The sequence below is a fragment of the Carcharodon carcharias genome, chromosome 3, assembly GCF_017639515.1.
Source record: "Carcharodon carcharias isolate sCarCar2 chromosome 3, sCarCar2.pri, whole genome shotgun sequence".
In the NCBI taxonomy this organism is placed as follows: Eukaryota; Metazoa; Chordata; class Chondrichthyes; order Lamniformes; family Lamnidae; genus Carcharodon; species Carcharodon carcharias.
In genome coordinates, this window is record NC_054469.1 from 58420376 (window position 1) to 58446199 (window position 25824).

General features: G+C 41.6%; 1 protein-coding gene across 15 annotated transcripts in view; it reads right to left on the bottom strand.

Moving 5' to 3' along the window:
- The window catches only part of si:ch211-285f17.1 (sickle tail protein), a 587788-nt gene that overhangs the window by 65583 nt on the left and 496381 nt on the right, over positions 1 to 25824 (bottom strand). For all 15 annotated transcript variants that reach the window (XM_041184076.1, XM_041184075.1, XM_041184090.1 and 12 more), the window contains 3 exons: positions 8604 to 9421; positions 1690 to 1788; positions 1498 to 1544 (listed from right to left, as the gene is read on the bottom strand). In XM_041184076.1, coding sequence (XP_041040010.1) covers positions 1498 to 1544; positions 1690 to 1788; positions 8604 to 9421 — 964 coding nt within the window. The remainder of the gene's footprint in view (positions 1 to 1497; positions 1545 to 1689; positions 1789 to 8603; positions 9422 to 25824) is intronic.

The window sequence follows — 25824 nt, forward strand, 5'->3', positions numbered from 1 at the left end:
GAAAATTCACATTAACCACATTCACTACATTTCCTTTGCCTATCCTCTGCTATTTCTGTGGAGAAATCTGTAAGAGTGATGAGACACGACCTACCTCAAAGTCTGGTCACAAAACACTGCATAATCATATGTCTGTAAGAGGATACTTTAAACACCATCCCACATTGACCCACACAAAAACCGGTTCTCTCACACCAGACTGATCGACTCGGCAAAAGAAGCAATGAAACAATATATGTCTATACATGATCTTATAGTTGCAATCTCTGTGTTCCCATGGAAGAAAATTGAAGTGTACAACAAAAAATGTATTTTAGTAACTGCTGTGTTTGGTGGGTTAGAAAATTTCTGAACGTTTTATAAAGAATATCAGAAACTTAGCACAATCATATCTTGAAATAGTTCAGAGTTCATCCTTTAAATAAATTAAAACAAGCTGCCAATTGCTTACTTATTTTCAACTATTGTTAGTTCTGGAATAAAAGTAGCTATGCTTTCATCCTAAGACAGAAAAGGCGCAAATCAAGAAACAAATATATGTTGCTGAATTTTATTAAGTTTTCAGTTACTACCATCTGCAAGTACAAGAATTGAGCTGCAATGTCAAATGGGGACAAGTAAGCAAATATATTTGGGCTAATTTGTAGGACATGGAAGTAACCCAAACTTTGCCCTGGTCAGATTCCGAGGTGCTTCAATAAAAACTGAAGCTTAAATAAAAACCATAAAACAAAGAGTTTCACGCAGAGTGTGCAAAAACATCTGTGCATACACAATGCCAATACTGTTTCTCAATTTTTTTTTAATCTTGCAGTTGGCTTGCATCCAGGATTGACAGCGTTACAGAGATGCTTGAGCAGGTTTCTGATGAATGTGTATATCTTATTTGTTAAGTGACGGAATCTATTTTTCTAGTTTGTCTGCTGCCAATTGAAGAACACATTCAACCTGGATGATTACACATGCTTGTTATGGGGTATGTGCATCTAATGTCAAGTTCACTCAGTCGGTGGCACTTTAACTTCCAAGTTCAGCACCACTTTCTGACTTGAGCACATAATCGAGCCTTACATTTCAATATAGTACCGATGGAATACCAGATTATTACAGCTGCTGTCCTACAAAAATGAAACGTTAAACCAAAATCATTTCTCCCTGTTCTAGAAGTTTAGATGAGGAGACTGTTGAACATAGACAAGTTTCAAAGATCTTCTGATGAAAGGTTATCGACATGAAATATTAACCGTTTCTCTCTGCACAGATGCTACCAGACATGCCGAGTATTTCCAACATTTTCTGCTTTTATTTCAAAAAATCATGTTCATCTCCTGGATTGAAAATAATGTTAACCTCAAATTTTGACTGTGCCATTTCTCTTGGGTGCAAAAAGTGAAAATGCATGGCAACAGAAAGAATTCTCATTGAACAATACACATCGACCTTATGCAAGCTTCAGTAAACAGCAGGTTTAAATATTGGAGGATGAAGAACAAGTACCTTGTGCCTCAGAACTGCTGCTAAGTGATGTAACTTTTATCTTCTCACTGAAATAAATAAGGAGGAACACAAATTAAACACATCAATTCTTTTTTTTAATATGTCAAAATATTATGTGTCACGATTCTTTAGGTAGCTGAAATTGCATTACGTAGATACTACAAAAGTTGCAAAACTGTTTCATTCTTTTACCTAGGAACTTCTTTTGCATTACTTCCCCCCTTGAACAGCGCAGACTGAACGAGACCCGTCAGACTAGCGATCTGCTTCTCCATAGCCTTCATTCGCTCCCTAAATAAAAAGAGCCATAATTCAGTTGAGTGTTAACAGCTATGTCAAATAAATACCCTATTTAAAGTTAGAATGCATTACAGACCATTCCACAAACACTGAGGGAACAATTAAAATTCAGAACGGAACTCATTACCCTCACACTCATTACACAACATTAGGAATTTATATCATATAACTATTTTGAGCCAATACTGGTTTAAATAATAGATCATATTTTGCAGGATTCAGGAGGATACAATACCTTGACAGGCAAAATCCATTATCTTTAGATTTTGCTTTACTATTCTTAAGATCTAGGCAACACTGACTAGACCACATTTACTATACATCTTTTTAGCCACCCTGAAGTGAAGTTAGTGGTTCTTCTCTTTTTAGTCCTGGTAGGGATGGTGCTAGTATGGTAGTTAGCATTTGGAGTAAATGTATCTAACTAGATAATAAAAACTCTGACAGTTTGTAACTTCGCTGAAAGAAGCAACTTGTACTGCTCACAGCAATCTGTTCATTGCATGAAATACTTCAGCAGCAAAAAACACACGATGAGACAATGCATGCATAGCTAGCAACAGTAAGGAGAAACAGATTAATCAGCACAGATAAATAATATTTAAACAAAGGTTTATACAGTTAGTTTTTTTAAATGCTAGTTGCAGAAGGTATTGAATATGATTCTAATAGCAGTTAGATTGGCAGAGTTAGGCCATGAATAAAAAAATCCAATCACACCTTGCAAGTAATAGGCCTTTCAAACCTCTGAAATAATCCACATAAATCAACCCTCTCCCAGGGAAATCCAATGATATGAAAATAGCCCACCTGTGGGACATTGGTTTGATGGGTTATACTGCTTTTTAATAGAATTTTGTGCACTTCTACTGCTCAAGATTGATTTGAACGTTGGGAAGTGATTCTAATGCCTTTGGGAGATGGGAAAAATAGCTGGTTTAGTACAAGGCTCAAATATAATGGACAAAGCCAGAGACTTTTATTGGCATCTACTGTAACAAATGCTTTGGAATACGCCAACAAGAACTACGTTCTCATATCGGGGGATTTGGGGAGGCAGGGTGGGTGGGGAACATGTCTGCGATCATCTTTTCAAGTGGTAGAAAAGCAAAAACTTTCTAACCACTCATTTCTATGTATTAACCAAGCTCCAATGTTTTCCTCATGCAAAGCAAATCAAATCAGATTTGCAGAACCTACTGATCCAGGGCTGAGAACATGAAGGGCAACAATCAGCAGTTTCACAAGAGCACTGTTTCCACACTATTTGGCCCCAGTATTTATGCAAGACCTCATCATAATTTAGATCCATTTCCTACCTGGCAGCTAGTCAGAATGGACAGCCTGGCCTGCAGCTGGGAGGGAACACCAGCAGGAGACTGCAGCTGGGCATCCTTGGGCATGATTCCCAACAACTAGGGTGGAGAGGGTGAACATCACAATTGGGGCAGTGGAGGTGGAAGAAGAATGAACTATACATTGTAGCAGGGCTGGGAAGGTCAGATACCATGGTAGAGAGGAAAAGATGCCATCTAGACTGGAGGGATATGGAGATGGGTGATCAGGATAGGGGGTAAAGAGGCATTGATTGGCAAAGGGCAGCCAGAAGCTTGCCTTGAAGGGCTGGGGAACCATTCCTGCTATACGTGCTATAAAAGGCACTTACACTCCCTCCCACTGCTAGGTTTCTCAACTCTGGGGAACACATGCAACAGCAGTCAATTGTATATATCAGGCTCCTAAATGCACTGTGGGAGCCCAATTTAAATATGTTAATACCTTCTGATGGCTCCATAAAAACAACAACAACATACACATGCACGGCAGCTTAGGCATGTATTTTGCACATATGACACTTCAACCCTCTTCCACTGATTATGGGTGGGTGGGTTAAAATTGAGGCCCTTATATCTGGGCTAAGTCACACACTATCAAATGCAATTGCTAGCAAAGAACCTGTAATTCTGATCAGCCTATGGCCAAGGCAGAGTCTAACCCAAGTTCTCCAATCATGTGATAGATTATAAACATTTTATTTCAAGGGGGTAAAGTCTCTTCAAATAAAAGCAGACTAAAAAGAAAGTGAAGTGCAAAACAAAATGCAACACGAGAAGCAAGACACACCCATCACTTTAATGCAACTATGAGTATACTGTACAGGAATGAAAGCTTGTCTGGCCCTCTGTGGTTTGTCTCACCCAGAAATCAGCACAGTGTGGAGTAAAAGTTGATCAACTAACGATCATATGGATGCCATTATTATTCTGGGTTGTCAGCATAGTGAAGATAAACACAAAACAAATAATGGTACAGAATACAGACTCTCTCCCACAATTCACTGCACTGGCACATTCATTCTGTCAGTAAGGACTCAGGTCATTCATGCAAAACAAGATGATGCATGTCATGAGAGAATTTAAAAATGCTTATGCAGCAGGGAGGAGCTGAAACCCATTACAAATGGGAGTAAATCCAAATTTACCAAAAGCAAGGAACAAAACCGCATTTAAATGACAATAAAGGCTAATTATGCACCCATTTATGTCTTTTTAGGCTAATTGGTAGATTGCGCAGTCCATCAATCCAAACTAAATCTTGTCAGTGCTGCTCTCCATATTAAGAAGGCAGGGTATGTTTCGTTTAGCTTCTTGGTGCTGGTGGAGCAGGTGGAGGGGGGTGCTGGGGGTAAACTTCTGTTCACTTGTCCACTGTAACTATGACAGAAGGGTCACAGAAACCCCATGTAAAACACACACTGTTTACACAATATTCCAGAGTTTTGGTGGTGCTTCTGAAGCTGCACAGCTAAGCAGGAGAATCCTTCGTGGAATTTTGCCCTCAAATTGCACTGATGCAGCAAACAAACTAAAAGCCAACGTAACTCAGCTAGTTGGTCTCATTAATAGTTAGAACTGATTGCCATTACATTGCTAAAAATTTTGCCACAGATCCTTTAACTAAAACATTTATTAGAAGTGAGGCAGCAGGATCTCGAGTGTCACTTCTTTATTTCGCCACCAGTTTGGCTGGATTATACCGGCACTAAAAACCCCAATCTTTCTAACTTGTAACACCACATGTACCACTTAACTGTCACGAGAACCCCAACCAACATGTGGTGTGCAGACAAAGGAATTTATGCGTTTGTATCCTGATCTGTGCTAAGTTACCTTATTTGGGATACAGCAATGGTAAGGGTACTACCATTGGGCTCATTATTCCAGAACTGTTGAAGCAACAAATGGAGATGGGGTAGCGGAGAAATCAAATTGCTTTCCCACTTGTTTGCTATTCAATGACTCCTGCTGGTGTGCATTGGTCTGTAACTCAGCCATACACAGAATAAATTCACTGAGCAAGCCATTGGGAAAACTAATTTAGGTCTGGTCCAGTACAGCTAGCAGCTCATCAAATCCAGTGACCATGTTGTTTAAACAATTTAACAATTGAACATTTGCATGCAGAGGCCCATGTGACCATCCAAGTTAAATTCAAGCACCTTTAACCAAGAAAACATGAAGCATTGCCAAAATAAAATCCAATTAAGACAAATGCTCATCATTTATATTGCTGTACATTTTATGCCTCCCTCCCTCCTGGAGTATGTAACAGATTCCCCAATTTGTTTTTATTTTATAGGTGTGGTTATGGAATTTCATATGGAAAAGGTTATAGCACAAAAATTACAGTAAGTAGTTGAAATAACTTTGATAGAACATTTCTGCTGGCTAGACTGTCATTTTATGATTAATGGGCTGTTAAATGGGCTTCTTTAGGTGAGCATTTATGAGATGGTTATTAATCTCCTGAGCTATTTTTGTGCACACTTGAAACTTGCCATCATTATAATTTCTTTCAACAGGCTCCCACAATAATGGAGAAGTAGAAATTGAAGCTTTTATGAACTTGTACATTTGTAGCTTGAGTATTTAAATCTCAGCCAGCTGTGACTTGTGTTTGGCCGGAGTATTTGATTCCTGGTACCATATGAAACGATACCGAGATATAGAAAACGTTGAGAGAAAATAAGCTATCAATTTATTACATGGATCTTCAGCCATCTCTCCATCTGCTGCAAAGGTTACTTTCATAGATGTTAACAATTCAGTTACTTACTGAATTTAGTGAGAACGAATGTATATTTAAATCTGATAGCAGGAAAACAAAGATGTGCTGAATCCTGGGGTATTGTTATGACACTACTGCACTGTAACCTCAGTTGTTATTTGAGGTATCTTGTTCATCAGGTGTCCCACCTTAACTAAATAAAAATGCTTCATACAAGCATTAATACAGCCGCCTCAATTTCATTTGTGACTTACTTTAGCAGCATCCTATGGCAAGAGGGGGAAAAATAAATAGAAACAGAATGTGGACCTTCCTACAGTACAGCAAAACGCATCAGTATTGTGAGCAGATACAAACCTATAGTGCTGACTGAAAGCTTGAAGAAATTAAAAACAGAAATCCACCAATAAGCACTGTATCTCAAAGAGCAGAACACTCAGTGAAACAGAACTCTGTATGACCGCTCCCAGTTGTTTCTAACCAATCCAGAAGAGAAATTGGGCAGGGCTGACCTTGCCTGTTAACTTGATCAGTTGGGGAGTTTTTAAATAGCACCTTGTTAGTATATTGCATTGGTTCTTCAGTGCATTGGAGCCAGGAGCATAAAGGTATATATTTGCAGCTACAGTTCCCTATATTTTGATGGTGCTGTTGAACCTACAGGAAGAAAAATTACGAAAGAGTCACCAAGGTCTGTTTGTTCACATGGTTCAAATGGCTGACAGGATCACCACTGGTAGAGGTCAGTGGGCGGGTTGTTTTCCCTGGCTAAACCATGACACTAAGAGATTAGCAGACAAGATAAATAACATTTCATGAGAAAATAAATTAGATGAAACGGCTTAAGTGGACATAAATGCCAAGCAAAGTGTTTAAAGTAAATGTACAAACCAGCCAGCCTGTCCACATCAGTATGGGAAGGGTTTAGAATTCTCACTTTCAAAGTAATTATACACCTGAAAGAGCTTTACTGCACACTGTGATTTGGGTAAAGGTTCTTGGCATTTATTCACTTCTTCTGATCTGGAAGATGAAGGTGTAAAGCTGCTGCTAAATAATCCTTTGGTGATCACAGAGATGGCACACAATGGATTCAGCATTAGCCGTATAATCCACAATAAAGGACTTCAAGTGAGGTCTAACCAAGGCTCTATACAAATCACAGATTCATCACAGTGCAGGAGGCAGCCATTCAGCCCATCATGTCTGCACCCGCTCTCCAAATGAGCAATTCATCTGGTGCCAATTCCCGGCCTTCTCCCCATAAGCTTACACATTGTTCCTTTTCAGATAACTGTCTAATCCCCTCTGAATGCTTCAATTGAACCTGCCTCCAACACACACTCAGTGTATTCCAGACTTTAACCACTCGCTGCATGAAAAGACTTTTTCATGTTGCTTTTGCTTCTCTTGTCAATTACTTTAAATCTGTGCCCCCTCGTTCTCAATTCATGATTGGGTGCAGTTTTTTCCTATCTACTCTGTCAAGACCCCTCATGATTTTAATACCTCTATCAAATCACCTCTCAACCTTCTCTTCTCCAAGGAAAAGGTTCCTAACTTTTCCAATCTATCTTCATAACTGAAGTTCTTCATTCCTGGAGTCATTCTTATGAATCTTTTCTGCATTGTCTCCAATGCCTTCACATTCTTCCTAAATTGTGACTCCCAGAACTGGATACAATACTACAGCTGAGGCCGAACTGGTGTTTTATGCAAGTTCAACATATAAACTCTATGCCTCTATGAATAAAGCTTTGGAAACTGTATGGTTAATTAACCATTCTCTCAACTTTTTCTGCCATCTTCAATTAATTAAGCACATATACAAGCTTAACATCACTTTACAAACAAATCCCAGTGCTTTGTTTGCTTTTTATAGTTAACCTGTGGTTTTTTGAATGATTTGTGAATCTGTATCCCTAGAGCCCACTGCTCCTTCACCCCATTTAGAAACTCATTTATGTGGCCTTCAATTCTTTCTATTAAAATGCATCACCTCAGACTTGCCCATATTGAAATTGATTTGTATTTACTCATTCTGCAAATTTATTGACATGGGTTCTTGTATTTTGTTGCAATCTTCACCCCCCCACCATGTGGTGTAATTTGCAAATTTTGAAACTGTATTTCTGATTCCCAAGTCCAAATTATTTATGTATATGGTGAACAACTGTGGTCATTGCAGCAATCCTTCTGAAACACCACTTCCCACCATTTGCAAGTCTGAATAAATATCCTTAACCCCAATTCTGTTTTGCAGATAGCTTGCTATCCGTTCTGCTACTCGTCTCCTGACGTTACAAGCTCTGGTCTTAGTAATACGTAGTAGAGACTCATCGCTAAGTATATTACATCTACAACATTACCATCACCAAGCTCCTCTGCACGGCTTTTCCTTCGGAAATCCATGTTAACTATTCTTCATTCAAAGATATATCAGAAAAATATTTTGAAACTGAAAATATAAACATCCTACTGTGTCCTACTGTGGATGATGATACGAATGTTGCCAAGATGGTTATTTTGAGTACAAAATTCTGACCTAGTGCAAATATTTTAGAAAAGTATTAACAAATTTACCAGAACTTAGTCGCACTAATGGGAAATGAACTTAACTGGTTTCGTTAATTCACTATTTTACAGTTTAGCTGAAACTTATCAAATTTATCCATGGCAAGCAGTCATCATCTTGAACTGTTTATTTCCATTTCCAATCACTTTTCAATCTCTCTTACCTGGTTTCCGGGTCATTAGGTTTTCCAGGTGCGCTGCTGTATGCCGGCGTTTGCTTGTCAGCTGAAAAAGGGACTACATCCGAAATGGAAGGAGAGGAAGCAGCACTGCGTGACTTGATTGCTGCGGTTTCCATAGCAAGAGACGTCCCAGAATCCTTCCTGAGGGAGCTACGTACGGAAGAGGACCTGTCAAGTTGAACAGGATGACCCATGTGGGTACTCTGTCCATGAATATCCATTAAGCGCATGTCACTTATCTTCTGAGGAGAAGGCGGTGGTGTTTTGGAGCCAACCGATGGTATATAACTGTCAGAATATTTTCTGGGCTTTATTCTGTATAGTGATTGCTCCATTATGTCAGCCTGCACATTGGTGTTTGGGTATGCATTGCTAGACCTCAATGAAGGGCGGTGGTATAGGATATGGTCCGGCATGTCCCCAGGAATTCCAGTGTTGGATGAAGCAATACTCATTCGTCCATCATGATACATGTAAGGATCAGCGTACAGACCTTCGTTTCGGAAAGGGGCAATATTTTTACCGCTCAAGTCCTCATCTGGTTTTACATCTCTTCTTTCCAAGATGGCGCTCGGGCTGGGGGATATGGACCTTGAAGGGGGCATACTGGATAGTCTGTCCCTCGGGACAGTGGCACTGCCTGGCATAGGTATGGTGCGCCCTCCATTATACGGAATTCTGGATGGAGAAGATGGCATAGATTGAGCTATTGGTGGTGAACTTGGTGGTCCATGGGGAAGAGGGCCGTGGTGTCGGAAGGATGGAGGGGCTTCTTTTGCATGAACCAGCTCCCTCTGCATCTGAAAGAAAAGAATTAAAAAGCATAGTTAAGTCTGAATCAGTAAGACCAATTCCATTGCATGTATGAGGACTTGTATTTAAATAAAAGGTGTTGATAGGTTGCATGGCACATGGTTACTCTTGTGCCATTCACTAAAAATGTATGCCGACTAATCCTGCTCATGTTTCAATCTGAGCTACACTAAGCAGAATGCAACATTTCACACTGTGATGGGCAACAGTAACTAGGTGAGAAAATTAACGGAGAGCACATTATCAGGACAATCTCTGAAGCAAGTTACAAGGGTAATCAGAAACATGGGAAATCATCTCTAAAGCTGTAACCCCCAGCCATTGGCAGAAGACATTAGGTAAGGTAGAGTAAAAGGGCATATAAAAAGAAAAATCTACCCCTCCGTGTTTCCAGATTCCCTTTACCAAATGCTCCCATCTTCTAAAGACATTTTCCCCAGCTCCTCTACAAGCACCACAGACAACTCATGGAGGTGTTACATCCAGAGACCCTCCAACTCCAGTGCTGACCAACACTGGTACCTGACACAATGTTCCATCTCCTCTCTATTGCCCATCCATCCGCAGGCTGTCATTCACTCTGAACTCCCCACTACAGCCAAACCTGGGCTCCCTCCATTGTGCTGCTGGATACAAAGACCTTCCCTAATTCTAATGCAACCTAGGTTGTTCAACCTCCCATATCCCCAATTTCCTGAAGCCTGGCTTCACCACCCTCCCGTACACCCCATGCCCACTGTTGCCAACCCATAGGCTTTTGTCTATCCTAAAAGAACAGCCACATCTCAAAAATCCTCTAGTAAGACCTCAGATCCCGCCCGAGTGCTACCAAACTCCAGGTTCTTCTTATGCACCATTACCACTTCCAGACCCACACCCAGACACACTCCCAATGCCAACAAATTCCAGCAGTTTTTGCACAACCCCTGCCTACACCCAGGCATTTGTAATCTGCTAACTAATTCCCAGTTTTCCTGTGTATTGTAACTTGCGAAAAACAAAGATGGAAAGTAAATACTTCTTGGGTTGAATGAGGCAAGACTTCACCCATAACGAATTTTAAAGTTTCAAATAAAAAAAATCTGAATTGTACAACTGGATCCCCAAAATCCCAGAATCTCAGTCATTAACACTGAATTTAACCCATTTGTAAAAGTACAATTGATGATGCAATCTGTGATGTAACAGCTTGATGCCTATCCTCTGATTCACTAAGTAATACCACAGGAAATTCAGTAATAATTTATGTGGTTAACCCACACTTGCACAATAACCAAGCTCTGGTGTCACAGCTTTGTTATGCAAATTTGTACACCACGCTTAAAACTATTGGCTCATTAACATTTACTCCACTTCAATTAAATTTCTTCCAAGACAAGTAGACAGAAAAATTTAAATGATAATTTATTCACATACAAATGTCTTAGTGAAAGGAAAGTGAACCAACAAGATGTACCAATCAGGTCCAAAACACCACTTCAAAGTTTCTTCACCTGCCTTTGCCTCAAGTAAGTTTGTTAAATACAGGCTCAAATGATATTTAACAAAATGGAGTATGTAATTTTTATTACTAAAGTATAAAAATTATAACTTCATATACAATTACCATTTGCATCAGAATGCCGAGTTGCCCTTTGGTGGTAGAGTGGATAGGCCTTCGTAAGGAATCACTGCTCCCACAATTATGTCATACAGAGAATTCCAGGCAGGGAAGTCGATTACACCAAAGCAGGGTTTTTAAGTTTATGCATTCAAATTATAAATAATTACAGCCTAGAGAAAATGCTTCCTTTTCCTATTTTAGATGTTGAATTATGCCTGCTTTCAAGCTTTCACAGCACTTGCGTCTGTTTAAACAATTTTTTTTCAAAAACAGGCCAGAGCAACATATTGAATAATCTCAAATCAAAACTACTTCCACCTTCTCTTTAGCATCAGAGTTTAGCACAGACACACACAAGCAACTGATTGAAGCATCTGTTTCCTTTTGTTTACATGTAGAATTCCAAAACAATGATTTACATAAAGTTTTAATTATGCAGACTCACTATTTCACTGCGCTAAACCCCAACAACTTCAAAAGAATTTAAGAAAAACGTATTATTACATAATGCCTTTAAACTTAGAAAAGGTTTTTGGGCTATTGTGGATTTTTAATACCTTTTTGAATTCGAGAGGTCAGGTATCTTAAAACACAAAGTGGAGCAAACATTTGTATATATTTGAAAACTGTAGTGTCCCTTTTCAAGCCTATTGCTGGGGAGACGACAATAACAAATCTCGTAACATAAATCTCACAGTCAGCTGGCTACTATAACTCCTTTTATATTGAAACATTAAATAGTAAAAATATGATATACAGAAAAGGGAAACCACAACTACTCATTAGTATTAATATTAGTATTTTATCCAACATAATTAGGTGAAATAGGAAACCTGTGGGGTCCAGGCAATTGCATTTGCATTTTGGAAGTTACTTGAGTTATCCTTAACAATTTCACCACCAGAACTTATAAACATGTTAAATAACAGTTGAACTTGATGAAACTTACTGTTCACATGAACACAATTAATTTAATTAGTATCGACAGTCTAGGAAACATCTTTAAATGGCTCATTAATCAGTCTCTATGAACATCATCATTTATTTGCACAGAAGACAAGGCACCAAGGAAAGGGAACCCAAAGGCATGGGCAGTCCAACACACCAGCACCTGTCACCACGTTGACACTTGCCTTTATAGGAAGTTCCTAATGCCTGCTTGGGATTTGGTGAAAGGGTCCAACACCAAGTAAAGCAACTCCCACAGTGTTCAAATAAATCAGTGGGTGAAAATGATCTCTACCAGTCTGTCATGTCTTAGTGCGTTACTACGGATTCACATTGGTAGAAGCTCACAGGCAACACAACTTTGAGTCAGAGCTGGACAAAAGAAAATTGTAAACCGTTGCATGCAGATTTCACAATTGTTGTAGTGTGAAGTATGTCCATTAGAATAGAGACAGACAACTTCCTAAAGTCAAACTTAAGTCACATGAAATCATGTGAAGTTAAAAGCAGTGTCTATCACCACATGAGTTTAAAGCCTATTTCAACAAACAGTTGAAGTCTGCAGTAAGCCTCATCTTGTGATCAAACACCTTGTTATGCCCTGGAGTGCAGAATTAAATTATTTCTTTTCCAGTTCACTCATTTCCTGAGGAATAAAGATTTGCTCAAGCAAAGAGTTAAGATCAATTTTACACCCAGATGAGCTAACTAGATTACGTTAAAATCATCAGTTGAAAAAAACTTCATGCCAGTGTCCTAAGCTCAGTGGGAAAAAACCCTCATCAAAGTTTTACAGACTGAGCATATGGCACTTTTTATGAGCTCAGGATACCCCAAAGTGCTTTAAAGCCAATGAAGTACTTTTTGAAACATAGTCACTGTTAGAATGCCAAAACAAGCAGCCAGTCTGCACACAGCAAGCTCCCACAAGCTGCAATGTAATAATGATCAGATAACCTAATTTATTTTAGCGATATTAATTGAGGGTTAAGCATTGGCCATTACGTTGGGAATTACTCTTTTCTTCTTCTTTGGTATACTGCCATGGGGACCAATTCTGTCCATCTGAATGGGCAGACAGGGCCTTGGTTTAACATTTCATCTGAAAGACGACACCTCTGACAATGCTGCACTAGATGTGGCAGCCCAAGTTTTTGTGATCAAGTCTTTGGGATGGGGTTTCAACCCACAGCCTTCTGATTCAGAGGTAAGAATGCTACCAGCTGAACCACAGTTGACACCCAGAGCCAAGCAATCAAATACAGCACAAATACATAATTTCCTGGTAGCCAAAAATTGAAATTGCAAAATGAGTGCACATTTGGATGTTGTGCATGATATTTAAAAACAGGTTAAGCTATATTTGTTTTATTGGAAGACATAGGATATTTGTGCAAGCGTAATGCTTCAATGTTAACTTATATTGGGTCTAAAGCAATTGCTTGGAAAATTTCAGGAGTTGCTTTCCAGCATATTGATTGCTGTTCTCTAGTACAGAAATTTAAAATGTGGGGGGAAGATTATTCAACCTTTTGCACTGATTCTTTAAGTGTCAACTGTGGCCTAGTGAACTGACATTCCCATGCTGTACTAAAGGAGTACTATATTGTCAGAGGTGCAGTTTTATGGATGAGACATCCATCTCTCAGGTGGCACTATTTTGAAGAAGAGCATGCCCCCAGCATTCTGGCTAATCTTTATCCCTTAATCAACACTACATGGACTGCAGCGGTTCAAGAAGGCAGCTCACTACCACCTTCAAGAGCAGTAAATGCTGACCTTGACAGCAATATCCACATCCCATGAATGAATAAAAAAATTAATTTAAAAAATATCTGACATTACAATGCTACTTGAGAGAGCTTGCAGTGTGCAAACTAGCTATCCGTTTCCTGCATTGTCGCACTGACTATAGCTTGAAAATTAGTTTCCTGGCTGTAAAGCACTTTGGGACATCCTGAGTTCATGAAAGGTGCTATATAAATACAAAGATTTCCTTATTTTTGGCCCAATGTTCATTTAGTACTCTCAAACTCCAAGTATGTAAATTTCACAGAGAGAAATATAAAGTACTAACACTCGATTAAAATTATTCAAAGGAACATAAATGAGCATGCAAGTTGAGGAAGGGTGGATTGAAAGTGACAACTGAAAGAAGTTTGTGTGATGTGAGGAAGTTTGGTGAAGGCAGTTTTTCTCCTATTTGTGTGGATTGAGAATATCCTTGACTGGGCCATATGAATGAGGGGCAGGTGTGTGCTAAGCTTTTACCCTTTCCTGAATCCTCCCACCATCCACTTTATTAGTTAAAGGTGTGTCTTCCTCGGGAGGGTGTAGGGGGAAGGGGGTTATAAAAAAAGTACAGAACTGCAATTATCTTTCTTCAGTTTGACATCCTCACCCCATGAGCCAAGAGCTTGGGCCAGTGGGGGTTAGAAGGTAACAACGGGGCGTTGATCAGGAGAAGCTGGAAGAAAAAGGAGGTGGGAGGCCAGAAATAGCCATTCTTGCCTCATGAATAGCTATGCTGGGATTGTGTCTAACAGAAAAGATGCAGGCCCAGTTATAAATCCTGGGGAAACCCCAGAAAATCTTGGGGAAGGGAATGAAGAGTGTCAGGAGTATGTTTCTTTTTCCCCTGCCCTGTATTTGTGGATCTCCAAGGCACAGGAAGGCCTACCTGCTAAACGACATACAACATTTTCTCTCCATGATTTGGTAATACCAAAAGGTGGGTATTGGGAACTTTAATGTTTTTGGTTATCAGGTTTGCTTTGTCCGGCAAACGCTAGCTGCACCCAAGATATCAACACATTAGTTGGTGCTTGAAAAAATATAGGCAGAGAGACCGACTAACTGAACAAACACTGGTAGTTTACTGGAACTAAGAACAGGACACTAACACCATGGGGAGAATTTTCCCCGGTCGGGGTGGGAGGGGTTGTGAGGGAGCGGGCACAAACCGGATGGGTGCTCCCGATCGGGTCCGTGCCGCCATTTTACATGGGCAGGCTAATTAAGGCCCACACAGCGTGATGCGCGCCCGGAAGCACTGAGCACTCCCTGTGCAGGCAGGGGAGATTCAGAGTTGGGGCCGGAACTCTTTTGCGCATGCGCGCAAAAGAGTGCAGAAATCTCCAAGGCACAAAGGTGCCTCAGGAAGATTAGTTTAAGTTTCAAAAATTTAAGTAGAGAAAAGAAAAAAATTTAGGATATCACCTCTTGTGACAGTGTCACGTGAGCTGGGATATGTCAATGAACATTAATGGAAAATGTTATTAAATTTATAAACCTTTCATGAAACCTCATCCCGCCCATGGATGAGGTTCCATGAAAGGTGCAAAGGCTGCCTGGGCTCTTTGCCTGCCCACCAACCTTAAGGTTAGATGGGCAGCTCAGTTTATTAGTTTAATTGATTTTTTAAATGGCCTTAATAGGCCTTTGACAGTTCAGCGTGTGTGCAGCTGCTGAACTGAAAACCTAAATGATGCACGGTGATGTTGAAATGCCCACCCAGCGTCACCACGTCATTTCACGCCTTGGCGAGCAGGTCCCGCCCCCGCTCGCCGAGCCAAAAATTCAGGCCCATGTGTGCTTCTTCAATCACCTTCAGCTCTAGACTTATTACCCAAGAAACCTGTGTTGTGTAGTGATTGGTCAATACAGTCACATGGTCAATTAACTACATTCTCTTAAAAGGTACATAACACTCCACTTTAATACAGGAACTAGAATTTTCTGTTCCCTGCCAACACCTCCCCCACCTCCACTGACCATCATAAACACACCAATCCTAGCTCCATGAGTTGAAAGGTTACATTAAGCCATGAAATTTAAAAGTGAAGCATAGCAAAAAATACAAGTTCTTTTCAAGAGTAGAGATTAAAAGATTTCCTTTCGTCAAATTATTATGTGTACAATCTGCTGAAGGGAGCAGAGTAAAAGGGGAACCTTTCAAAATGAACAGGTGATCATATATTTATAGTTGTGTTATAAAGATGAAAAAGCAATTGAAGATTTTCTTGGCATCATTCCAAATTTTTCATCAAGCTCAATTTGAACACTTTTGAGATACTGATGCATCAGTTCACTTAACACATTACAGAAGACCCATTATGTTAGATAAAGCTGTCACTTAAAATAACTGTGATTTAGTCTCAGCAGCTGGGAATTTATACACTCATTTATGTGTTATACATATTTCAGGAAGGTCTTGAAACCCAACTTGCCCAGTTAGTATTTTCTTTTTTTAATTATCTGCATCTAATTTCAGATGACTTTAACAGATGACTATGCATTCATGGGCAGGATCTGCACAGGCGTTTACAAACTAATAGGTTTTTACTTATTTCTCTGCTTTTTTGTTATGATTTGTATACTTGTCCAGTATATCTATATCTGATAGGCTGCTTTCGTTGAATTTAAACGGACCACGTTTGACCATTCTCCTCCTTAAGCAGTCCCTCAGGATTGAGGATGACATGCTTCTACTCCGATTTGATGTGTTCTAAGATGGCTGATAAGTTCAATGAGTGATCTGCAGACTCTGCCACATGCGGGGCAGGTGGTGCTTGAAGGGTTGGATAAATGGGTTGTTTGGAGGTTTGTGCTTTCCTTCTGACACCTCAACAACTTCTCTGCATGTTCCCAAAGTCTCTCTGAGCTTTCCCCATTTTAGTCGGTCACAAGCTAAGGACTCCTTTGAGTCTGTGGGTATGTTTTACCTCTTCAGGGATGCTTTGAGAACATCCTGAAGATTTACCGCTGCCCTACCGGAAGTCCCCAGCTGTGACCAAGTTCCCAGTGGAACTTGGTTGCTTCGGGAGCCTGCTGTCAGGCATATGAATGACATGTCCCATCCAGTGGAGCTGGTTTTGAATGATTAGTACCTCGATGCTGGGCAAGTTAGTTTAAGAGAGCATGCTGCCTTTTTTGACACTGGATTTGAAGGATTTTGCAAAGGCACCATTGGTGGTCCTTCTCCAGTGCTTTGAGATGTCTACTCTAGATGGTCTGAGGGCAGAATTTTACCTCCCACAGGCGGCCGCACGCCCAACCTGAATGGACATAAAATAGCGCATGATTATGTCGGGTGAACATCCTGACATCATCACACACTCATGCGATATATCGGTCAGCAGGCACGCACGAGAGTCGGCAGCGCACCCACCGACGATTAAGAGGCCTATTAAGGGCATTTATCAATTAATTAGCTGTTATTTTTTGCTGCCCATCCAACCTTACAGTTGGCGGGCTGGTGAATTGGCCAAGATGCCTTTGCACTTTTGAGGAAACCTCATCCATGGGTGGGATGAGGTTTCCGACAGTAAAAAGATGTTTTGACAGAATTTTTATTGTGTCTATGTTCATATAAGTGAGTCCTATGGGGGGACATTTTTTCACATTTTCCACATCTTTATTTAAGGGTTTTATATTCTTCAGCTCCCTGAGGCAGCTCTCTGCCTTCATTGCGCACTCCCCCATGCACATGCAGACTTCAGAGCTCGCCCTTCCTCCTAACCCCCCCGCCCTGCAATGCTGAGCTTCTCAGCGCGCCTTTCATGTTGGCTGGCCGTTAATTGGCCAGCCAGCGTGAAATAGTGGTCGGGGGCTGAGCGTGGGTGGCAGGCCATTTCCCGGCTGCTCCCGGGCCCTCCCACCAACCTGAAAATCCTGCCCCAAGTCTCTGAAGATTATAGAAGCACAGGGATCAATGTGTGATAATCCATGACCTTCGTCTTGGGTTTGGACGTCCTCCTATGCCCTTTCTCCGTTGGCTGCAGGCTGAGTTGGCACATTGGAGGCAATGATGAGTTTTGTTACCTATGTTTGCCTTTGTCAAAAGGGGGCTCCCAAAGCATGGAACCTGGTACACATTTTCTAGGATCTCACTGTTGATCTTAATCGACAGAGAAGGTGTTGTGCTGTAGCAGCTGGTTCAAAGAGGACCTTAATTTTGCAGATGTTTAGTGAAAGGCCAATTTTCACATAAGCTTCAGAGGAGTCATCATCAATGGCCTGGAGCTCAGTTTCCGAGTGAGTGCACACACATCACCTGCGTACTGAAGTTCTATCATTCAGGTTGGAGTGATGTGGTTTTGCATTGATAACAGCATAGGTTGAACAGTTTCTCATCTGTTCTGTAAATTATCTCCATGCCTATGGGTAATTTGCTGGAGGTGAGGTGCAGTATTGCAGTGAGGAAAATGGAGACGTTGGTGCAATGATACAACCTTGTTTGACCCCAGTCTTCACTGAGATAGGCTCAGTGGTGGTTCTGTTGGTGAGAATCAAGGCTTACATGTCATCGTGGAGCAGGTAGAGGATGGTGGCAAATTTCTGAGGGCAGCCAAATTTGAGGAGGATACTCCATAAGCCTTTGTGGTTGCTTTTGTGAGATTAAAAAAGGTCACGTACAGTGGTTGGTGCTGACCCTGACATTTTTCATAAGTTATCCCACGCAGAGATGATTATCTCTGTGGTGCTTCTCAATGGGTGAAAACTGCACCATGAATCTGAAAGGAGCTCTTCAGCAATGGGAGGAGGCGATTGAGGATGATCTTTGCAATGATATTGTCTGCGGTAGACAGCAGGGATTCCTCTGTGGTTACCACAATCGAATTTGACTCCCTTCTTCAATATAATCATGAACAATGTCCCTGAAATGCACTCCTCTTCCCAGGTCAGAATATCAGGTTGTGCAGCTGTGCCAGGCATGTATATCTACCATGTCTCAGAATTTTGACAATTCTAACACATTCCTGACCAGATCCCCATATTCTACCCTCCCTAAATTTGAGGTCATCCAAAACTCTGTTGCCCATGTCCAAACTCTCACCAAACCCCATTCGCCCATCACTGACCTACATAGGCTCCTAGTTAGGCAACAGCTCAATTTTAAAATTCTCACCCTTGTTTTCAAATACCTCTATAAACTTACCCTTCCCTATCTCCGTAAACTCCTCTAGCCTTACAATCATCCAAGATATCTGCGCTCCTCTACTTCAGCCTTCGACAATCCCTAATTTTAATTGTTGGCTGTGCCTTCAGCTGCTTGGGCCCCATACCCTGGATTTCCTTCCCTAAACCTCTCCATCTCTCTTTCCTCTTTATAACCTACTTGTTTGACCCAACTTCTGCCCATCTGTTCTAATACTTCCTAACACGTCTCGGTGTGATATTTTGTTTTATAATGTCCCTGTGATGAGGTTGTGGTGTTTTATTATGTGAAAGGCATGATGTAAATGTGAGTTGTTGGTGAATGCAGGAAAACAACTTTGTTAAGCCATAATGGAACATTAAATTGTCAACAGTTCATTTGATTTCATCAGTAATGAAGACGTTGTAGATATCAAACAGAAGAGGCAATGTCGCTCTCCAATAAAGTAGCATGTGGCAGTCAACTTACTATGGGAAATTATTACATCTTTTCAACTGTTAAGAAAATCCAGGTTCTAAAGTGAAAACTTATCAAGTGTTAAAACCACCATTGCATTAGAAGAAAAGATGCTAGCTAGTGAGTGTTAAATCAGATAACAGGTGTAGTATTTTCACAGTAGCTACACTGTCAGAACAAATCATTCACCAAATCCAAACATTGGTGAATAAATATGGACAGTAATATTTTCACAAGAGGTGAATGAATCAACTGCAATTGTGATAAATTAGGATACTATAAACCAAATGCAGACCTTCAGAAAGCCAGCAACAGTTTACAGGATAAATGGCAGCATTTGGTTGTGGTAAGGAGGTCCTAATTTAGTTTAGGTCCAGTTACCATACTATTAAGATTGCACCTGTTGAACTTCTTGTTCAATTACAAGAAAAATAGGCAATATTAATGGAGGTGTAAGTCAGCAAAAGTGTGTGTGGTTGTTTCTCAAAAACATTAACTGAGACACCAGGATCAAAACTCAAGTTCACGCACATCCATGACTATGGTTCCAAAACAAAAGGAAATACAGTGCCTATTGTTGGCCATATGTAGATGAATAGGATGATACATGAACTCATCAATTAGGAGTGGGGAAAAAGAAGAAACTTGCATTTACATAGCACTTTTCACATCCCAGGCCACTCCAAAGCACTTCCCTACCAACTCGCTGTCTAAGCAGAAAGGTTAGACAGAGCTTTCTCATTCAAAAAGACTACACTGCATTGGAACTAAAAATAAATTCATAAAAGTCATTGAGGCAGACAATTTAAATAAATTTGAGGTGCAAATAGGTGTATTTGTGCAGAGCGGAAATGCTGATATGGTGAGATGGTTGAGTCGATCAAAAATAACTGGCCTTTTCTTTCCTGGAAGAATTAATTTCATTACCAAGAATAGAAACCTTACTTTTTGTTGCACAGTTTAGAGGCAGACAGAGGTTCAAACAATATTGGGAAAACACCAATTACAATTGTCTGGGTCCTGGACAGCTGTGCAGACATGCCCTTTTATTCAACAAAAGCAACCTCAAACCTTTCAAAGTCTCATGGAATTAAAGAAATGTTTTCAGGTCAGTCGAAAGGTCTTGGTGAAACTGGTCAAGGGGTTGAAATAAACTGGGCTAAAACTCAAAGTCTCCAATTGTTTTAATAAAGCCAAGTGACAAATCAGGCTCTGTTGTCAACTAAGAGGGTTGCAAAGGCTGAAATCAAGTGCTAGAATCCAATCCTATGCAAATCAATAGGGGGGTGGAGGGGGTCAAGCTTCCTGGGTGAACATCTATTCAAAGCACTTTAAAAAAAAAAATAGCTTACATCATTTAATTCTAAAGAACTCCTCTTTCTTATGGAGCACATAAATGATTAAGCCATATTTCTGCATTTAAATTCTGCCAAACTGGAATTCCAGTTCTCTCACACCCCTGGTGCAATAAGGAATCCCATGCATATACTCATACATTAGTGAAAGGCCAAGGTCTGGTTTCCTCTCAAGGGCAAAACACCGACTATTTTTCATAGAAGTTTAATTGAGGCAAAGGAATTACCCTATAACAGGAGAGAAAGATTTTGATATGACCAATAGAATACTTATTATTTGTATCTACACTTTTAAAGAGTATGATTAATTTATCACAAAGTTGTTTGTACAAGATAGCTGATCTTTAATGTAACACTGGCTATTAGTTTTGAAACAGGTTTGACGATTAAATGGAATGCACAAATATGCCAAAACAGATGCACTCTCAAGGACCTGAAAAGTGGAAGGGAGTCAAATTAATGTGGATAACTGAGAAGATGAAGCTTTAGAAACCCACTGGCACGGAGTCACTTCAGAAGAAATTCAGAGACAACAAAGGATGTGGGTTTTGGCAAAGTTTCTGTTGGGGCAGAGAAACTTGGCAAAAGCTGGCAGAAGGCAATCATAAAATTAATGGAAATGGTCCATGAGCAAGCTACAGTGAAACCATGACTAAAATCACACTGCAGGATGTATGTAACTCAAAACACGTTATAAAAGGTTTGTTGCTCAAATTTTCATAAATCCTTGGACAAAAATGTAACCATTATGTAAGCATGCAACTATTAGTAAAAAATCTCCACAGACATCAAAACACTTTGCTTTGACTCTGTCAAGCTTTGAAAGATGTCAAACGAAAAGAGACATCTTCAAAACCTTCAAGGGTTATTACTGAAAATAAAAGTGCATGGTATAAAGGGTTACATATTAGCATGGATAGAAGATTGGCTGGTTGGCAGAAAGCAGAGAGTATGCAAAAATGGGTCTTTCTCGGATTGGCAGGATGTGACAAGTTGAGTCCCATAGAATTCTGTGCTGCGGCCTCAACTTTTTACAAGCTATGTCAATGACTCAGATGAGGGGAGTGAACACATGGTAGCTAAATTTGCAGATAACGCAAAGATAGGTAGGAAAATATGTTGTGAAGAGGACATAAGGAGGTCGCAGATGGATATAGAAAAGTTGAGAGTGGGCAAAGGTCTGGTAAATGCAGTTTAATGTGAGAAAATGTGAAGTTGTTCACTTTGGCAGGATGTACAAAAAAAAGTATTACTTAAATAGAGAATGACTGCATAATTCTGAGGTGCAGAGGGATCTAGATGTTCTAGCACAAGTCACAACAAGTTAGTTGCAGGTACAGCAAGTAATTAAGAAGGCTAATGGAATGCTATCCTTTATTATGAGAGGAATTGAACATAAAAGCAAGGATGTTATGCTTCAGTTATATAGGACATTGGTGAGACTGCACCTCGAATACTGTGTGCAGTTTTTGTCTCCTTATTTAAGGAAGGATGTAAATGCATTGGAGGTGGTTCAGAGGAGGTTTGCTAGATTGATACCTGGAATGACTGGGTTGTCTTATGAGGAAAGGTTGGATAGATTGAGTTTGTTTCCACTGGAGCTTAGAAGAGTGAGGGGTGATTTGATTGAAGTATACAAGATCCTGAACAACCTTGACAAGGTGGATATCAAAAGGATGTTTCCTCTTGTGGGTGAGTCCAGAACTAGGGGACACTGTTATAAAATTAGGGGTCACCTTTTTAGGATAGAGATGAGGAGAATTTTTTTCTGAGGGTTGTACAACTTTGGAACTCTCTGCCTCAGAAGTTGGTGGAAGCAGGGTCATTGAATATTTTTAAGGCAGAGGTAGATAGATTCTTGTTAGGCAAGGGAAACAAAGGTTTTAAGGGGTAGATGGGAATGTGGAATTCGAAACACAAGCAAATCAGCTATGATCTTATTGAATGGTGGAGAAGGCTCAAGGGGCTGTTCCTATTTCTTACGGTCTTACGTTCTAAGATTATTTAAAGAAAGAAAAAGGTCATGTAGCTCAGCAAACCCAATTCTTTGATTCATTCACATTTTCACCACATCAATTTTTTATCAGAAGTTACTTTTTTTGATTATAGCAGCCATTAACAAAGGCACACAAGGCCATGTGAGAAAGGTGGGGCCATCTCTGCATGAGACAGACACAAGAGAGTGGAAGAAGACATGTGCAGAAAGGTAACAAGGGACAGGCAAAGATATCATAAGAGAAAGATACCAAGAGAACATAGCAAAGAAAAGTAGAACAGAGCACGAGAGAGCCAGATAGACAGACAAACACAGGGAGAAACTGTCCATGCCCGCTGGCATTAGTGGTGTGAGCGGACAATATGGCGAGAAGGCCAAAAGTCATTTTCATGATGGTGTGAAGCCAGTTTGCAATCATTTGCTCAGCCCGCCGACAGCAGGCCATGTTTCCCGCTATTAGATGACAGGAGCTTCATTGTTATACATCAGCATACCATTATAAGCCCAGCCCTCCAGAATCATTCCCCACCCCCCACTGCTGTGTCGTCCACCCACGTCGGCGTGAATAAAAGACATACACTTGGCGGACTGCAATTTGAGGAGAACTTGGAGGTGAGTACACAGTAATGTTGTGGAGCACTTGCCCCAGTCACCTGTTGGATGTCAAGGTTGAGGCGCATTGGGGGTGAGGGTGCAAGGGCTGCAATATGGTAGAAGGTAGCGTACAAGCACATGCAGTCTGGGGTTTTGGGCAAGGGAAGTGGCCACGCATTAGGGCACCTTGTATAAAGTGACCATTCCTCTGCAGCTGAGGCGGTTCAGACGCAGCCACATTGATATGATTGGAGTCAGGTCTCTAGCTTATCTGCCCACCCAAGCAATGCAGAGGAATCAAAGTACCATGTGCTCCAGAGCTTTTCACTGCTCGGTCACAGACTGCAAAGTAATGAGCGTGTTAGTGGACTGCAGAACAGTTGGACAACTGGGCACATTGTACAATCTTCCTGCTAAAGCTGGTCATGGAGCAGTCACTGGTGGAGGTGCTTACATCCCTTGGTAATGTCACCCCCCAATGGTTCAAGCAGTGCAGCCCTGCAGTGCGGGTTAGGAAAATGCCTGTGCCTGAACTGAGTGCGCAGCATGCAGTCCAATGGGCAAAGTTGCCAGCAATTGGTCGGGTGGAGCGGAGGTGGGTGGGGTTTCAGACAGCCATGCAGCGCACTAAACTCTGGCCATCCAAGTGGCCATCTCCCGGATGCATTAGGGGGCCTTCAGACTTAACCAGGACAGGTTCTTAGTTCACCCATGCTAACCCTAACTCTTTCACCCTGCAGGAGTACAACATGAGGATCACGGAGCCTGGTGGCCTAGCTGTATGCCTCATGGCTTACAGAGAGCGAAGATGACCCGGAAGGAGAGCGACTGGGGTCCCTGGCTGTGCAGAGGGAGGACCAGCACCCTCTCCTCCAATGAGGACGATGCTGGGGTCCTGCACATGCTGCCAAAGAGCCACAGTGAGCCATCGCTGGTCAGCACCTAGCTAGACCCAGGGTCTACAGATGCCGCCTTTCATTTCTGCAGATGACCGAAAACCAGTGTCGCCGAAGACTGCGCATGTCTAGGGAACTAGTCGGTCCACACAAGCTACTGCAGGATTTGTCGCCACAGGGACATGGAGGGCATCCACTGCCATTGTCTGTGAAAGTGACCGCGGTACTCAATTACTACACCAGTGGCTCCTTTCAGGGCTCTACCAGGACAGGTGACCTCTGTGGAATATCACAAACCTCCACCCACAAATGCATCCATGAGGTGACCGGTACCATCTTCGCAAAGGCACACAACTTGTTGTGCGTTTCACCCAGGACCAGGATGCAAGAGCGATTGGATTTGCCCACAGATGCAGGGTGTGATCACTTACGTGGCCCTCAGGCCTCCATCGCAACACGTGCTCAACTATATCAACCACAAGAGATTCCATCCGCTGAATGTGCAGCTGGTGTGCGACCACCAGAAACACATCTTGCAGGTCAGTGCATGGTTTCTGGGGAGCGTCCACAATTCCTACATTCTCACAGTCTGTCACAGGTCCCTGAAGTCTTCCAGGGTCCACAGAAGCTGCAGGGATGGCTCCTCAGGGACAAGGGTTACCCATAGAGGATGTGGCGGATGACACTTGTGCGGTGGCCTCAGGCTGCAGCAGAGCGAAGCTATAACGAGGCTCATGCTGCAACTCACAACTTGTGGAGCAAACCATCGGGATGCTGAAAATGAGGTTCCAGTGCCAGGACTGGTCTGGTGGAGGCCTGCAGTATAGTCCAGAGGGTGTCATGCATCATCGTCATCTGCTGCTCCCTTAACAGCCTGGAGCTACAACAGGGAGAGGAGCTGGCTGAGGAGGAGATCAAGGAGCTAGAGGTCTTCTCCAATGAGGACAATGCCGACAGGGTTAGGGTGAGGAGGTCCTTGAAGGCGACAATAACGGTGATGAGGCCCTCGCACTGTCCAGACGAGGTAAGAATGCTTGGGAGGCCCACATAGCTGCTAGATTTGTGGAGAATGACGATGACATGCAGCGAAGTGACTCCATAGATCCTCACATTGCATCTATGAACGTTTAACTCCAGTCTGGCTTATGGCAGGGCACATAACCCCTTTTGTAATGCTCCTGTCATGGAGATGCATTGGAGGCCCTAATAGTTGCTCGATTGCAGGAGGATGATGATGATATGCAGTGAGGACACTCCACGGATCTTCATATATAGCCTCTGAGAATGCCTGACTCCTGTCTGGCCAAGGGCAGCTCACTTGCGCTCCATGATCAGGGTCACATCATAGAGACGCAGCCATTAAACTCTGAAAGCTTCGTATCCTTTGTCTACCTTCAGAACCAGACCCCTTCAGGAGCACAGCATCACTGGTCACATATGCTGAACAGATGGGGGCCAGCTCCACCTTAAAGGTGCTGAGAGCACACAGAGAATATTGATACTCTGTAACGCCTGCCCACTACATTCTGGCAGCAATGACAAACACTGTCAAGGTGCTGGTATCAATAATGTGCCCAGGGAGTTTGAGGCCAGACTTTAGTC